General features: G+C 38.0%; 1 protein-coding gene across 2 annotated transcripts in view; it reads left to right on the forward strand.

Annotated features, from left to right (window-relative positions):
- The first annotated feature begins 1,304 nt into the window (after positions 1–1,304).
- NUP155 (nucleoporin 155) overlaps positions 1,305–17,787 on the forward strand; it is a 58,727-nt gene continuing 42,244 nt past the window's right edge. For both annotated transcript variants that reach the window (XM_004698074.2, XM_045285117.1), the window contains exons 1-9: positions 1,305–1,554; positions 4,787–4,924; positions 6,171–6,267; positions 11,112–11,182; positions 12,080–12,172; positions 12,365–12,531; positions 14,040–14,145; positions 15,634–15,707; positions 16,722–16,813. In XM_004698074.2, the coding sequence (XP_004698131.1) occupies positions 1,398–1,554; positions 4,787–4,924; positions 6,171–6,267; positions 11,112–11,182; positions 12,080–12,172; positions 12,365–12,531; positions 14,040–14,145; positions 15,634–15,707; positions 16,722–16,813 (995 nt within the window). In that variant the 5' untranslated portion in view covers positions 1,305–1,397. The remainder of the gene's footprint in view (positions 1,555–4,786; positions 4,925–6,170; positions 6,268–11,111; positions 11,183–12,079; positions 12,173–12,364; positions 12,532–14,039; positions 14,146–15,633; positions 15,708–16,721; positions 16,814–17,787) is intronic.

The raw sequence follows: 17,787 nt of genomic DNA on the forward strand, positions 1-17,787 counted from the left end.
CCCCACCAGAAAATTATTTTCGTTGCTATTGCATCACTGTCATTTTGCTACTGTCATGAATCGGGCGACCCCTATGAAAGGGTCGTTGGACCCCTAAAGAGGTTGCAACCCACAGGTTGAGAACTTGCTCTAGGCAATGCCAGTGATGGGAAATTAAGTGTGGCAGCAGTTCTATACAAAATAAGTTCAGAGACAAACTAATTTTTAACACAAATCCAAATGACAGCTTTTCTAATTTACCCTGAAGTCCAATTTTGGTTCCTATATAACCTGTTTCTCACAATTGGCTACCAGCATCTCATTCCCTTAGAAGTTATATTCATATATATGTGAAAGTTGGACATTGAATAAGGAAGACTGAATAACAAACCCTAAAGGGCAGGCTAGAACTGCCCGAGTTTCTGAGACTGGAACCGTGTGTGAGTAGTACTAAAAAGCCCCTTCTTTCACCTGCTGAGAGCCTGGTGGTTTCAAACTCCCTACCTTGTGGATCCCAACCCAAAGCATAACCACTATGCCACCAGGACGGATGCATTTAAATTACGGTGTTGGCAAAGAAGTACCACGGACTGTCAAAAGAACAAACAAATCTTGTCTTGTAAAAAAGACATCCAGAATACTCTTTAGAGGCAAGGGTGGCCAGACTTGTCTGACATATTTTGGACATGCTTTGCAGAGACATCATGCTCGGGAAGCAGAAGAGAAAAAAAAGCCCTCGATGAGATGGATCGACACAGAGGCTGCAACAATGGGCTCAGTTTACCTAAGCATAATTGTGAGGATGGCGCAGGGCTGGGCAGCGTTTCCTCCTATTGTAGCTAGGGAATTAGTCGGAACCTACTAGAAGGCATTTATCAACAACAACGCGGAGATTGGGGCGCGCACTCTAAAAGTTGCAGTTGCGGGATTCGGACGTGCAATATTCCAGGCCCAAGATCCAGCGCGCGCGTGAACTCCAGAACGAGACCAACATCCACCACCCGCTACACCCGCCGGACCTCACCCTCCCGGTCCCTCTTCCCACTCCTAACCCGCCCTTATCCCTCCCCACTCCCCCCTTTTCCCTTCCCCTCCCTTTCTCCATCTTTCCTTCCCTAGTATCCCTCCCCCACCCCAAACACTCAGCCCCCTCTGAAATAGTCTCTCCGTCCCCCGCTCTACCCCTACCCTCCGGACCCCTCCACCGCCTCCCCACCCCCAACTCCACAACGGACTCTTCAAACGCCCCGCCCGACGATGAGCCGGAAGTGCGTCACTCGGAGGCGCCGAGGCGCTCGTTTGGCGCGCGCGCTCTGAGGAGCCCTCCTCAGTTGGGCTTTTCGGTTTTGTCTTTCTTCTGGGACTTATTCTGGACCGTGGTGTCTCAGACAGCGTCTTCGGTGTCGCTGGTTTTCGAAATGCCGTCTTCTCTGCTGGGCCCGGCGGCGCCGGCCCCCACGGCGGCCTCCGCTTTGCAGGACGCTCTGGAGAACGCGGGGCGGCTCGTCGACCGCCAGCTGCAGGAAGACCGCATGTACCCGGACCTCTCCGAGCTGCTGCTGGTGCCTGCCCCAAGTGAGTGAGCCCTGCCCGTTTGGCGATCGTCCTGTTTCAGCACACAGAAAGCTCTAAATTGGTTCTTAACCCTAGGGTTGCTTCCGGCGGAGACCACCGGATGCCCTTTTTGCGGCTTTTTTGAAGAGCGGAAGAGAACTTGTTTTCTTTTTTTCCCCTCTTTACCTTCTTCATTGCAGACCCTTGAGGGTTGCGCGAACAAGCTACGAATGGAAGCCAAAACCAAACTCACTGCTATCGAGTCCATTCCAGAGACCCTGTAGGATGGGGTAGATCTGTCCCTGTGGGTTTCCGAGTCTGTAACTCTCTACGAGAGTAAAAAGTCCCATCTCTCCTGCGGAGCGGCTGGTGGCCTGCTGAAGCAGATGAGCTAAAAATCCCCCGTGAGCGCCTCGCCGCTCCGAGTGTTTGTTGCTTAGGCCAGAGGAGCTAAAGAGTTTGCGATTTGGGTTACTTGTTCATGCCCCCCCTATTAATATTTGAGTGGCACGAGAGCGCAAACGCACGTTCGGTCAAATATATTTTTTAATGGTGTAGGACGTGCTGGGAGATGTTAAACGAACTTCTAATGAAATAAAGGAAGAGAACAGGGAAATCAGACCGGGAGAATAAAGCAGAAAACGTGTCCACAGAAGAGAAGTAACCGTAGCCTTAACGGTTTTAAATTAGGCAGGCTTCTCAAAGAGTTTGACATTACATAAGTTAGCTAGAATTCTAGAAAGAGGAAAAAACCAACAGAATACTTGTAAGATGGAAATTGGCATGTGTAAGTAAAATAGATAAAGGGTTTGTGTTAGTGGGAATCAGTGTAATCCAATGAAATAAACTGCATTGAAAATCTGAAAGACTTCATTGGTGATTTATTAAAAAGTGATACTCGATTAAACTTCTAATCAAAGGAAAGAAAGGGGAAGGTGTTGTTTCTCTCCAACATATTCTTGACAACTACTTATCAGTGGGCTTGTCTGGTCTGCGCAGCATGGTCTACTAGCAATCATCTTGAACCGTGTTACTCACCTGGGCCCTTTTGAGATATAAAATCAGTACATACATACCTTCTGGCCTTACTGTAATCAAATCTGACCATACTTTGGCACATACTCACCTTTGCACATCTCTTCAACCAAATCTTTCCTATGTCCAGTTTCTAGTCACTCTGAACCTCACATGAAAGTCATCCTATTTAGGAAATCATTTTACTTGTGCTCTTCCTTCTTCCTGCCCTGGACTGTTGTTTTTGTCTTCTAACTTTACCCACACCACCTTAGATATCACTTAACTATGCCCATTCTCACCACTGTTACTTATCCAGCCTTTGTGCCTCCCACTGCCTCCACTGTTACATGCATTATTATATTATGTTTTAGGTTTAAATCAGAGGGGTGGAATTTGTTTCAAAATAATCCACTGGGAAAGGTGCATGCATAGTGATACAAATGAGTTGGAATTGGAATGCTGTTGATAATTGGTAACACTGGATAATAAATACTTAGGGATTCATTACGTTTTTCTATGTATAGATAGATTTAAAACTTTCCATAATTCATTTTAAAATTCTAGCATATGTTAGTTTCCCTCAGCAAGTTTGAATTCAAAACCAAAACATACCTATTGTTGTGGAAGCAATTCCAACTCACAGCAACCTTACAGGATAAAGTGGTACTGCCCATAGGCTTTCCAGAGCTAATCTTTATTGACACAATCTGCCACATCTTTGTCCAGCAGAGCAGCTTGTTAGTGTGAACCACCGATCTCTCTGCTAAGTAAAATGCTTAATCGCTGTGCCACCCACCCATAGTCAGCTCGAGAGTAGAAGTACTCCTTATGGGTTCTGAGACAGTGACTCTTTTTTTTCCTTTTTATTTATTTATTTTTAAAAATTATTTTATTGGGGGCTCGTACAATTCTTATCACAGTCCATACATACATCCATTGTGTTAAGCACATATGTACATTGGTTGCCCTCATCATTCTCAAAACATTTGTCTTCTACTTTAGAAGAAGACTCTTTATGGAAGCACACAGCCTTATCTTTCTCCCTTTGAGTAGCTAGTGGGTTTGAACAGCCAACCTTAAAGTTAGCAACCCAGCACTTAAAACCACCAAATCACCATCCTTGGCCATCAGGTCAGTTTGACTCATGGTAACCTAATAACAGGGTTTCTGAGCCTGTAAATTTGTGCAGGAGGTTAGCAGACCAACACACCCAATGAATGGCCTCACAAAGTCACTGCCATCTAGTTGAGTCTGAGTTATAGCCACCCTACAAGACAGACTAAAACTGTCCCTGTGGGTTTCCAAGACTGAATCTTTACAAGAGTTGGAAGCCTCATCCTTCTCCCGCATCACGTCATTGGGGCTTCCAAAATAGGTCCTCAGGCAAGGTCTAAGGATTCCATGTTCACCATCAGAGAGAAAGGCTGAGAGAGACTCAAGCCCTTAGTGATTTGAGACTTCAAGCAAGGGGAAGGCTGCCTGCTGAGAACACTTTATGTAGAGCTGTCTGGTTTGTTCCTCAGTGAAATATCATCTTTGTGTGGTTAATTGAGTGTGTTTTATTCTGTTTGATTAAAAAGCTTATGTCCAGTAAAATGAGACTAGTATGGAGATGAAATTAATGAGGAGGCGGCATAGGTTGTTTTACCCTATAAATCAGGGGTCCTCAAACTATGGCCCATTTATCTGGCCCGCCAGGGACTTTTATCCGGCCCTCCAGGTGTTTTTGCCCCGTTTGTTTTTTTACTTCAAAATAAGATATGTGCAGTGTGCATAGGAATTTGTTCATAGTTTTGTTTCTTTTTAACTATAGTCCGGCCCTCCAACGGGTCTGAGGGACAGTGAACTGGCCCCCTGTTTAACGAGTTTGAGGGCCCCTGCTATAAATGTTAATGAAACAAAGGAAATAAGCTTATGTTTTTCCTCCAATCAGTATCTTGTTTGTTCACAATTTTATATTAGAATCTCAAAGCCATTTAATATTTTCTCATTTTGGATTGAGAACATAACTAAATTATTAAACTAAATATTTTCTTTGTTCTTGAGTAAGTTTGTGAAGGATGGTGTTCCCTTCAGGGCCGGAATCAGTAACTGCCTGTCAGGCCATGACTTTTTCTGCTCCCCTCTGGAGACATTCAATGCATCTTTTTTTGGTAGCTTGTAATACTTTTATGCCTGGCTGTTGAGTAAAACTTTTTTTTTTTTTTAATCCTGCTTTCTTGACTTTGTTTTGTAGATCACCCCACTGTTTCTGGGATGTCAGATATGGATTATCCTCTACAAGGACCTGGTTTGCTGTCAGTGCCGAACCTTCCAGAGATCAGTTCCATCCGAAGAGTTCCTCTCCCACCAGAACTTGTGGAACAGTTTGGGCGTATCCTATTCAAGTTCATTTTCTCATTATTAGAGTTGCTTTTGTTGTTTTACATTGTATATAAGCTTGTGTAAAGGTCTTCATTAAAAATAGATTCAAGTACATGGACAGTTTGCCGCATGCCTAGGTAATATTGTATAAAATTGAATTTTGGAAATGGAGTGCCATTTTAATTGTTAGGCTACATTTAAGGGAATGTTGTGCTTAGAATGAACTCTGCAGCTTTGAATGCCTTACTGCAAAGTATCACCTTCCAACTAAGTGCTGCCTGAGGGCATTTTGACTACCTCGGGTTTTCAGTGTAAAGACCCACACTTTTGTTCCTCGTATCTTAACATTTTGAAACTAAGATATAGCTCCAAATGTTCAAAAAATACCCAAACCTTGCAGATATAGATTATGTATATATAAAGATGTCATTGAACTTTTACCTTTAAATGATGTCTTAGATTTGAGGAAGGTTAGAAGTGATTATAATTCTAATGATCTCAATAAGAATCTGTATTTAAAGGTCGGAAAAACTTAGAGACTTATTGGCATTTTTTCCTAGATTGAGGAGCTAGAGGGGTTTTGTGTTTATTAAAAATATAGGTGTTATTTGTTTTTTTCATAAAATCTGGCAACACTATAAAAAGCTTCAGGCTTCACAATCATTTGCTAGAAAGCACTTAAAATAAATCCAGAGCTTTCCACACACAGAGATCAAGATGCTGTATATTAACAAAAACTTAACCCGAGACCTTTCAAAATATAGGAATCTGTTGTAAAAGTAAAGAACTAGGCTTTTAATACTGAGTGAAGAGTGTTTTTGTGTGTGTGTGTGGTTTAATGTCTAAAGGTGAGTGGTATTGTTCAGAATCCGTGTTTGTGTATTTTTTTTTAATTGCTAGTGGTAGGACCATTACTTTTGTCCTTCAAAATACATTCTAACCAATGGTGATTGTTGCATAGCATAACTAATGCAATTGCTGTCACTAAACTGTACACATAAAAACCTTGATGAAATAGAAATACTTTACTTTAACAACAATTAGACAAATTTTAAGAGCTCAGCATTATGTAGAAATTAGAGAGTATAAGTATTTTTGTCATACATTATCATTTTCATTAAACTAATTGGAAATTAGGATAGTTCATTTGCTGTTGATGAAGAGTGGATCAAAGTGATTTTTAATCATTAATTTTAATCAAAAGCATGAGAGGGATGAACTTGAACTCCTTCTACCTTACATCCACCCTACTTCAGATATGCAGTGTAATTGCATGATGGGTGTGTTTCCTCCAATCAGCAGAGCGTGGCTCACAATTGACAGTGATATATTCATGTGGAACTACGAAGATGGGTACGTATTTAAAGGGGTTTGCTGGCTTGAACATGTTTAGGGCTTAGGTGATCTTTATCTTGCCTCATGCCTCATCCGAAGTGTCCTGTTTCTTTTACGTGTGTGGCTCGTTGCTGCCTAATATGCATGTATATCAATCAGCTGGGGATATTGTTAAAATGTGGATTCTGTGTCAGTAGTTTTGAGGGAGGGCCCAGTATCTGTACAGTCTTCCACTCTTGGGTACCACTCTGAGTGGGTACCACTCTGAGTAGCAAGGGTGTGTGTATGCCTGTCCTGCACTTTGTTTTTAACCTTTCATTATGAATGAGGTGAAGGTTAACAGAGCAAATCATTAATTTTACATTCAACAATTGGTAGACATTTAATTTAAATTCATCCATTGTAATCCCTTTACGTACCATCACTTATTCCACTTCTCTGTGTTTCCTGTTTTCATTCCTGCATTTTTTGGTACCTTTCCAAGGGTCCAAAGCTTTTATCTTTTGTTAAAAACAAACCCATTGCCATCAAGTTGATTCAGACTCACAGCAACCATATAGGCCAGAGTAGAACTCCCCCTATAGGGTGTCCAAGGCCACAAATTTCATGTAAGGAAACTGCTACTTCTTTCTCCCATAGAGCAGTTGGTGAATTTGAACTGTCAAAACTTTTCGTTTACAGGCAAGCACTTAATCACTGCACTATCCGGGCTCCTTTTTATCTTATTTTTTACATGTTTAAAAAAACTTACTATGATTTGGGTGAAAACTTGCAGAGTTAATTCGTTTTCCATTTAACAGTTCCTGTACATTTTGTATTAAGACACTGATTATAATTCGCACAGTGCAGCAGCACTCTTCCATTTCTTCCTTGTGTTTCTCATTTCCATTCTCCCTTTCTTATCCCTTCCTACCTTCTGAGCATCTGGGAAGATGTTGCTCTTTTGATATCATATGAATGGTTATTCTGAAAAGTTCCTCCCTTGTATTAATTGTTCACCTTACTGGCCTGTCTGTCATGTGGTTGAAAGAGGTGGGTTCTTTCTAGGCTTGAAGGGGTGGGGGTGGGGGGCTCTATTACTCTCTTATCTGTTCTGTTCTTGTCTGATCTGTTCTATTAGTTTGACTTTTGCTCCACATTTTTCTCCTGCAAAACATTGCTTTCGTGGAGGGCTCCTTTTACTTTCTATAAAGATAAAAAAACTCACTGCCTCCAGTCAAGTGTGACTCATAGCAACCCTGTAAGACAGGGTAGAACTGCTCTTGTGAGTTTCTGAAACTGTAACTCTTTACAGGAGTAAAAAGCTCTTTCTCCGGAGGAGTGGCTGGTGGTTTCAAGCTGCTGGCTTTGACATTAGCACCCCAACACATAATCACTATGCCACCAGAGCTCCATGTATGAAGATAGTAAATCAGTAATTCTTGGAGAGTTGGTTTGACATTTTCGAAGACCTGTTTTCTTTAGGACTTTGATAATTGAGGTGATTTATCAGTTGTCATTCTTTGCATGATCTTGTCTGCAAATTCAAAGTCTGTAATAGGTCTGAATGAAGACTAACCTGTGTACTTTTGCTAAAATGAAGTACATTGACTTGGTGGTGATCTCCGTCTTGGCTGTTGGGAGATACATTTTACTTACTTCCAGTTCTCTACAATCCTTGAGTGAGCTGTGGAATAACAATAGAAAGCCCATAGTTAAAGATGTTACTCCTGCCACTGAGTAATTTTGTACTTCTTAGCAACACAAACTACTGTATCAGTGATTCAAAATGGATATTAAATGAGAACTTGCAGCTCAAAGTGAAAACATTTTTGTTTGGTGATATTTTTACTAGAAGTTATAATAGTTCTCTCTTGTTGAAATGTGATAATAGCATGATGTCTACTACTTTTCAGATCCCTGAGCATTAGTCACTTTGACGCCGTTGGTTTTATTGCCATAACATACTCAGTTTTGTACGACAGGGTAAAGCCTCTACAATTAGACGTACATAGTCAGAAAAATCAAGTGAAAAATAACTATAGTCTAGATTATGCAGGAATAATTTCTTTTCCTTAAAAAAAGTTTCACTGTAATGAAATTTGTCAGATTTCCATGAATAGTTTATTCATTCAACAAGTATTTATTGAAGGCTTTCTACTCCCATAAAGAATTGCAGTCTCGGAGGCCCACAGGGGCAGCTCTGACCTGTCCTCTAGAGTCCTTATGAATTGGCACGACCAGATGGCAGTGAGTTTGCTTGTTTGCTTTGAAATGTTTCAGGCATTTCTTGTGCTAGGAACCATACTGAATGAGCAAAAGGTGCTCTCTCTCCATGGAGCATACATAACCTCAAAAACTGTGACTTTACAGAAGGAGAAAGCCTGTGTTTCTCACTCGGAGCTGGCTGGTGATTTCGAACTGTTAACCTTATAGTTAGCAGCCCAACGCACAAGCATTATACCACCAGAACACTTACACTGGTATAAATCTTTAGCTACAAATTCAACTGAGAACTGCAACTAGACTTCTCAATTATTCGATTAATTTTCTATCTTAAGCCTTAATTCTATCTAGATCCTAAAACTGTTGTTTACTTCATTATTCTCCAGCGCCCAATATTCCCATTTATCAGTTTGGAAAGTTGTGCCAGCCATCACAAGGTCTTGTAAATGCCAGGGCAGGGGAACATGGGGCAATCTGATCTACATGTGTTGCCAATTTGATCTTTCTTATTTGCATAGTCCTTTTTACTTAACACTTGTTAGAATAGTCAATGTCCAGATGTTTTTTTGTTTTTTTTTCTTGTCTCTCACACACACCCCTGCCCCCCCCCTTCTATGTTTATTCTCAGCCATTTCTTTTTAACTAACTTAGGGTTTTGAGATTTTTTTTCCTTGACTATTTAAAATGTTCTAAATCATTGTGTGCCTTACTGTAACTTTTACTTGTTGTGTTTCCTTTGGATTGCATATTATTTCTCTGTTTGTTGTAATTCCTGACCTGTTAATGCATAGTTTCTATCTTTTTATTAGACTCTTTGGTTTATTAATCATAGTTGTTTTCCTTGCCTCATCCAGCAACTAAGTCTAATTCTGTTAGTTGCTTTGTCTCTTGACAGTAAATTAAGGGCCCCCCCCTTTTGTTTGTTTGTTTTTTATTCTTGTGGGTTTGGGTGGGCTTGGGGTATCATTTAAAGGGAAGGAGAGTTTGCAGTCAATAGTGTTTGCCTTTTCAAGTGAGCATCTCTCCCCTGACAGAGCCTTGCAAGTGAGCTTTTATTGAGTATTAGGGTTGTGATGTAGCTTTTCCAAACACAGGATTTAAGTAGGGGTTAGATTTTGTCATTAATTGTGTCTACTTGAATTACATTATAAGCTTCAAGTTTATGTTAAGGTCCTGCAGAGGTTTTCATGATGTCTTTGTTCCACTGTCAGCTTTCAACGTTCCCTGTTAGCCTATGTTGTCTGTATTCTCTTTCCTCCTCCAGGGAGAGAGGATGTTAAGAGAGGGACACAATATACTCAGTCTTAGGAGTCCTTATGTCCCCGAGTCTTAGAACACATTTTGGTTGCTGGTTTGTTCTTTATTATAGTCTTGATATCTCCTATATTCCATTTTGAAAAAAATAAAGTTTTATTGACACATAATTCACATATTATATACTTCAATATGCCCCTTTTCCTTCCCACCCACCCCCATCCTCCCCATAAGCCATTAATCCAGTTACTGTCTCTTCTGATACACCTGTCTTGCACTGCATACACTGGAAAGCATACCACCAAAAAAGCTCCCCCTTTAAAAAAAGAAGCAAAATTCACTCCCAACAACAGTAACAAAATAGACTAGAGAAAAGCCTCCATTGAAAGGAAAGCAGGAAATATATTTTAAAACAAACTTAAAATGGGCCAAAGGGAGATCAAAGGACAAGGTGTCAGATTTTAAAATAAAACTGGTTTTGCAACAATCCACTTTCCACTGCACTCTGCGTGATAGCAACGCTATTCATATGCCTGGTCCTTGGCCAGGGGGAATTCACCGGAGGCTTAATCTGTGTTTTTCCCCTTCGTTTTTTTTTTTTTAAATATGAAACAACTTTAGAATGGGTCATAAAGGAGATCAAATGATTGTATATTTACCTACATCTATTACAGTCAACTTTACAATGCTGTACTATAGCGAGGATATTCACATCCCTCTACTGTGATTCAGAAGGAGTTCACTGGAGGCCTAGTCCATGTAAACCAAAACTAAACTCACTCCCATGGAGTCAGTGCTGACTCATAGAGACCTCCTGTGGGTTTCTGAGACTGTAACTGTTTACAGGAGTAGAAACCCAGTTTTTCACCCTTGGAGTTGCTGGTGGTTTCGAACTGCTGACCATGTGGATCACAGTTAATGAGTAACCACTACACCAACAGGGCTCCTTTAATTCATGGAGGGCCCCTGCAAATGGATTTTGAGCTTCCATTATCATCCATACCCATCTGCAAACCGAGTTTTCACTATTTAAGCTTGGATATCATTCCCTCCTTTGGATTTGGATTTTATCATTTGTAATCCTTGGGTCACATGGGCTTGGTGTGCTTCTTGCATGTAGATTTGGTGGATGCATCACTTATATGGCTGCTTGTTGGGAAACAAAGCTCTAAGACCCCAGATGGCTATTCTTTTTGATAACCAGGTGTATCTCCTATATTCTTTTTTTTAATCGCTAGCTCTCTCTCTATATATGTATTAATCATTTTATTAGAGGCTCTTACAGCTCTTCTCATAATCCATCCATCCATTCATTGTGAAATCTCCTATATTCTTTCTTGTAGTAAACATAAAACTTCACTTTTGGTTATATGTATAATTTGTTTTTCTTCAACTTTTGACAGAGGAGACCTTGCCTATTTTGATGGACTTAGTGAAACTATTCTTGCTGTGGGACTTGTGAAACCAAAAGCTGGTAAGAAATTAAAATATAAGGATGTGATTATGCTTTGGGAGATAAATAGACTGCAAATGTTTAGGGATGGATGATCATACATTTTAAGTTGCTGAATTTCCTGTTGAAGTTTGGTTCTGAGTTCTATTTGGAAATATATAAAATCATTAGAGGAGTAGTGTTCCCACTTTAATAGTCCACAGTATAAGTAGTCTTAGATTATAAAGCCTTTAAAACTATTAAACTATCATTCTTGCATTGTAACCTGTTTACTTCATGCTTTTTTTTTCATATTTGCCTGAAATGTTTTATTATGTTATAGATTTTTCACCAACTACTGAATTTACTTGACAGTAATAATTATACATAGCATTTAGCCTTAACATAGGTTAACACAATTTTTAAAAATTCAAAATAAGGAAAAAATATTTTATACTTGTTAAAACCCCTCTGAAACTCTAAAATTGGTTGGTTTTGATTTATAACCTCATTTTGGGAAAGAATTCATTCTTCTCTGAAAGAGATGGACTTGTAAATTCTCTGCTAGCTCTTAATAAGACGTATTTTCCCCTGTATAATTATAGGCCTAAATCTTATTTCTTCCAACCTTATTTCCAAAATTAAATCTATATCCTAATAAACCTAGAAAATTTAAATGGCATTTAATAATTAAGTGATTATTTCCCAAGGAGACCGTTTTTCTATTGTTATTTACTTTAATAATTATAAGTTGTAATTTTAAAGTGCTTTAAGAAATCTTAAAATATCAAAATTCCTGGAATTAGACTATGCAATCAACAGTTCATTTTAATGATAAAACCATATTAAAAAAAAACAAAACCATATTAAATGAATGGTTAAATGCTGGATATTTTTCTGGAAATAATTCCTATCTCACATCTACTTACTTTATTACAGGTATCTTTCAACCACACGTACGACACCTCTTGGTTTTAGCGACTCCTGTGGATATAGTGATCCTGGGACTCAGCTATGCTAATATACAAACAGGTATGGCAGCCACATGATAAAATATGATAGTCAGTGTAATACAATTTAACACTAGTCATTTTCACAGTTTCTATCAATAAGAATTCAGTAAGTCTTGTCCATTTTGAAGATAATGCAAAGATTGCTTTAAACTTTTTAAAAAGTAAGAAATTGATTCCTGCTTTAATTATTTCTTCTCTTTTTAAAAAATAGGTCCTGGAGTTCTTAATGACAGTATGTCTGGTGGAATGCAGTTGCTTCCAGACCCTTTATATTCTCTTCCCACTGATAACACGTACCTTTTAACAATAACATCGACTGATAATGGCCGGATTTTCATGGCCGGAAAGGATGGCTGTTTATATGAAGTAGCATACCAAGTAAGCCTGTCATATTTGCTTCTGACTTGATGGATTAGGGACAGATAGGATTTTTTCCTAGTTTTCCTAATTTTCTCATTATATAAGTGCATCAATTTATTAGTTTTCCTACATTTTATTGTAATTTTGATGGAAAATATTTAAACATGCCCTTCATGACCAAATCATGCCCATAAATTCAACCCTCTCCCTAGAGATAAAGTACACATCTGTTCTCTGTATTTCCTTGTAAACCATTTACAAATATATATCTAGATATGTTTTTGTATAACATTCAAATGTATAGTGACTTGTGTACATATGTTTTGATTGAATCATAGCATTCTTGTTTCATAACTTGCTTTACTCTTAATATATTAGTATGTGATAGATAATTATGTTTTATGATTGCTCTGTGGTAATCTATATAATATGAATATATATGGCTTGCTTAACAGTTCCTCTTGAATATTGTGTTTAATATTCAGATCATGCTTTAATGAATATTTTTTGCAGGTCTCCTGAAGTACATGTGTAGATCTTTTCTAGATTAGAGACCCACAGTTCGAATGAATGCATTTAAACTTCTATTTAATGCTTTGCTGTTACCCTGAGGAGTCCTGGCCCTTAGCAGTCCTTTATGAATGCTTTGCTTTCTCCCCTCAAGTAATTCATTTTGGCCAGTCTAATGGAAAGAAATTGGTTGTTTTTTTTAAGTTGCACAGTTGTTATATGCTTATTGGCTTTTGTATTTTTATATTCTGGATTTACTGTTCTGACAAATTCTTCCCCGACACATTGCCTTTTTCATATGACCAAAAGTAGGAAATTTCGAGATAGTGTTTACCAGCAAGAAGGTTAGTGGTTTAAATCCACCCAGAGACCCCTCGGAAGACAGTCCTGGTGACCTTCTTTAGAAAGTAGGGTTTGCCTTGCAAACCCTGCCCACATGTCGTCACCATGATCCCATTATGACGCAGAGTAGATTCGATGGCAACTAACAGCTACATCAAGATCCTTAGTCCCACAGGTCATTTAGTGGAAGACCCAGGATTAGAACCCAGGTCTGCTTTGTTTTTTATATTACATTGTTCCTTCTTTCCTTTTCAGTTTCTCTTGGTTTTGTTTACTACTGTTATGGTGATGGCAGCTATTGCTGTGACTGCCCTTTTGTGTGGGAAAGGATAATACCTTCATCCTCTATGCCAGTGACCCTTATGTATTATATTTGTTATTTTTCTTACTACTGTGAAATAGAAATTTTTAAGATAACTAAAATGTGTGTTCACTAACAGCATTTCTGAGGTTGCTGGATAAACAACTGATTTCATTCAGCATGTACTTAATTATAATTGAATACAATGATTATTTTTAATAATAGATGTTAACTTAGAATGTACTTTTCAAATGTATGTCTTTATAATCATTGGAATTTCCTAGAGATTTGAAAATTATTATAAGCATGGATATATGGTAGTAGGTATGAGGGAATTATGTATGTCTTATTTCTTTCAATTTTCTCTTTGAAGGCAGAAGCAGGTTGGTTTAGCCAAAGATGCAGGAAAATAAATCACTCAAAGAGCTCGCTTTCTTTCCTTGTTCCTTCTTTGCTACAATTCACATTTTCAGAAGATGGTAAGAAAACAAAACAAAATTCTAACATATCAGTGACTTAACATTTTATCTTGAAATTCTAATTTTGTCATACTATATAGCATTTTTTTACAGAGTCATAATATATAAAAGGGGGAATTACTTAACATGGAGACTGACTGGGTTTTTCTCCCGAGGTACTTATGTAGCCTCAGGAAACATGTCTAAAACATCTGTGCATATAAAATCAAAACAGGTGTTTGTGGGTTTGTTTTACACAGACATGATGACATTTAACACAGTCTGCCCTCGTGAGTCTTGGCGTCTATGTTCATATACTCACCTACTCGGTGAAATTCATTTTTTAACCCTCAAATGAGTGCTTTCGTGCTGATCTGTGGAGATACACAGTGCAGTGAAAAGCGTGAGTCCCAAGCATACACATTCGCAGCTTGGGTTGGACAGGGTCATGCTCTGTCTTCCAGTTTTCAGCTCTCACACTATCAACAAGTGCCCTGTTAGCTGCCTGTTTAGTGCTGCACTTTTCTTATTTTTGTACTTTTCGTTGATAGTTTTGCTCTTTGAAATAGTTCACACGCACATTGCTGAAATGCTGGGTAGGGTTCCTAAGCCCAAGATGGCTGTGTTTTGTTCTGTGGAAAAAAGTCGTGTGTTAGAGAAGCTTTCCAATACAAGCTAAGAGTTCCATCTTAGTGAAATGTATTAAATCAGACAGACACACATGGTGGAAATTTATGCCCAGAGATTCACAGGAACCTAACCCTATAGTTCCCTCAGTTGCTGTGGTCAGTACCGCTAATTAAGGGATCATGGAGCCTATAGTTATAGACAGAGAAACATCATGAATAATAAGTATTAATCATGTTTTACTTGGTCTAGAATAAATTCCCTGTCTAAGTAGGTTTGGGCAAGTGTATTAATTTATAAAACACTTGAACAAATTAAGAGACATACACCTGAAACAGTCCTCCGTGTGACTTTTTATTTTCCCCCTTTACAAGAATGATTTACTAAACTGGAAACTTCTTGAAGGAAAGAACCAGTTAAACTTTATAAATGTGTTAAGGGCTCAAGCAGAAAGTAAATGTTTAGAAAATGACGATGGCAGTATATGTACAAATATGATCAATACAATTGATGTATGGAATATTATAAGAGCTGTAAGAGCCCTCAATAAAATTTTTTTAAAGAAACTGTATCAATGTGTTGCTACCACATAGCAAATGTTTATTGAATAAAAAAAGATTATAGAACTTGTTTTTTGGTTTACTTAAAAGTTCTCAGTCCAATAAATGAGATTATTTGATGCTCTTAACTTAGTTACATTTAACATCTGTTTTTCCATGTGATCTTAGACTAAATGCCTCCTGGCTTTGTTCTTAAGCGAATATTCTAGGACATTTCTTCAGATTAAGAGCAAAGCCTCTGAATACAAAGTTATGATTCAATCATTTTAATTTGTTCAAAGTAGCTCCTGGGATTGATTTAATTTTCTTTTTCTTTTTTTAGATCCTATTGTTCAAATTGTAATTGATAATTCCAGAAATATTTTATACACACGATCTGAGAAAGGGGTAATACAGGTAAGTATTAATATTATTCTACCATTTAATGGAGAATGGGAAAATTCTTAGTTTGTTAATTTTATTTTTATTTCTCTTTGACAAATATTTGTAATGGTAATGTTTTGTCAGATTGTACATGTTCTCTTACTTTACTGAGGGTTTTTGTTATTTATTTAGTTATTATTTTTCCTTTTAAATCATTTTATTGGGGGCTCTTACAGCTCTCATAAGATTCCATACACCAGTTGTATCAAGTATATTTGTACATATGTTGTCATCATTTTCTAAACATTTACTTTCTATTTGAGCCCTTGGGACTGTAACTTTTTAAAAAATCATTTTATTGGGGGCTCATACAGCTCTTATCACAATCCATACATCAATTGTGTAAAGCACATTTGTACATTCGTTGCCCCCATCATTCTCAAAACGTTTGCTCTCCACTTAAACCCCTGGCATCAGCTCCTCATTTTTTCCCCTCCCTCCCTGCTCCCTCTCCCTCATGAACCCTTGATAATTTATATATTATTATTTTGTCATATCTTACACTGTCCGACATCTTCCTTCAGCCACTTTTCTGTTGCCCCCCCCCAGGGAGGAGGTTATATGTAGCTCCCTGTAGTCGGTTCCCCCTTTTCACCTCACCCTCTTTAATTTTACTTTTTAGGAAAAATCAGCAACTCAGTTTTTTTTTCTTTGAATTGTATGCTTTTTTATTGTTGGACTGCTGGTTTCAAGATTGATTATTCAAATCCACTAGCCTCTTACAGAAGAAAGCTAGGCTTTCTGCTTCGGTAAAGATTTATAGCCTCTGAAACCCTGTATCAGGTCAATATGAATCAGTATTGACCTGATGGCAGTGGGTTTGGCTTTGTTTTTAAACATCCCACGCTACTTCCTTGGGCCCTTGTTAGAAAATTTTCAATTAGTATGCCCATACAAGTCTGAATTACCAAAATTAGAGAATCACTGAAAATGTTTGTGTATTAAAATGAATATAGTTGTGTTTAAGTGAGTACAATTCATTCACAGGTTTATGACTTGGGCCAAGATGGACAAGGAATGAGCAGAGTTGCTTCTGTTTCACAAAATTCTATTGTCTCTGCTGCTGGAAACATTGCGAGGTAATATATAATTTATTGTTACACTTCTTTTACAACCAATTATATAATTTACATGCACTATACACTAATTTAAAGATGTCTTTAAAGTGTTAAGCCACTGTGCCACCCTGAGAACCAAGGTGCACATGACACAAGCCATGGTATGTTCATTCACCTCATATTCACATAAAATGTGGGTGTTGGCTATGGAATACCTTAGAAAAATGGATGCATTTTAGTTATGCTACTGGCAGACAGCCCTGAAAGTAGCATGGATTGCCAGAGAACAAACAAATCTGTCTTGGAAGAAGTCTAGCCAATATTCCTAGAAGTGGTAGTGTCGAGACTTCATTCATGACCTTGGACATTTTATCAGCAGGGAACAGTTCCTGGAAAAAGACATCTTGCATGGTAAATAGGTGATCAGTGAAAAAGGAAGACCCTCAATGGCTGTTATTTTTCTTACTACTATGAAATGGAAATTTGTAATATAATAATTATAATCATTTTATTAACAGCATTTCCTAGGTTGCTGGATAGGCAGCTTATTTCATTGAGCATTTACTTAATTACAATTGAATACAATGACCATTTTTAATAATAGGGGTCATCTTAAAAAAATAAATAATAGGTTTCAACTGAGAATTTACTACTTTTTATGATCATTATTTAAACCACATACATTTGTAGTGTTTTCTTCATTTTTTATGGTATTGTAATACTTGCCTAAGAGTTTAGTTTAAAACTCTTTTAGGAAAAAACCCCACCACTTTTAGTATATTTTAACATGTAAATCCTTAAGGAAAATGTTTCCTTAGAGTTTAGTAGACATTTGGGGAAATAGATCAATGTGCATGTATTTACAGGTTTAGTATTAAAGTAGCAGATGGACATTGGGCCTCCACTCAAGTATTTCCCTCAATGCAAGAACACTTTGTTCTATTAAATTGGTGTTCCATGATGCTCACCTTCCCAACACGATCACTGAAGACAAA

Source organism: Echinops telfairi, unplaced genomic scaffold (genome assembly GCF_000313985.2).
Source record: "Echinops telfairi isolate 266 unplaced genomic scaffold, ASM31398v2 ScPeMD7_7469;HRSCAF=8507_1, whole genome shotgun sequence".
Taxonomy (NCBI): Eukaryota; Metazoa; Chordata; class Mammalia; order Afrosoricida; family Tenrecidae; genus Echinops; species Echinops telfairi.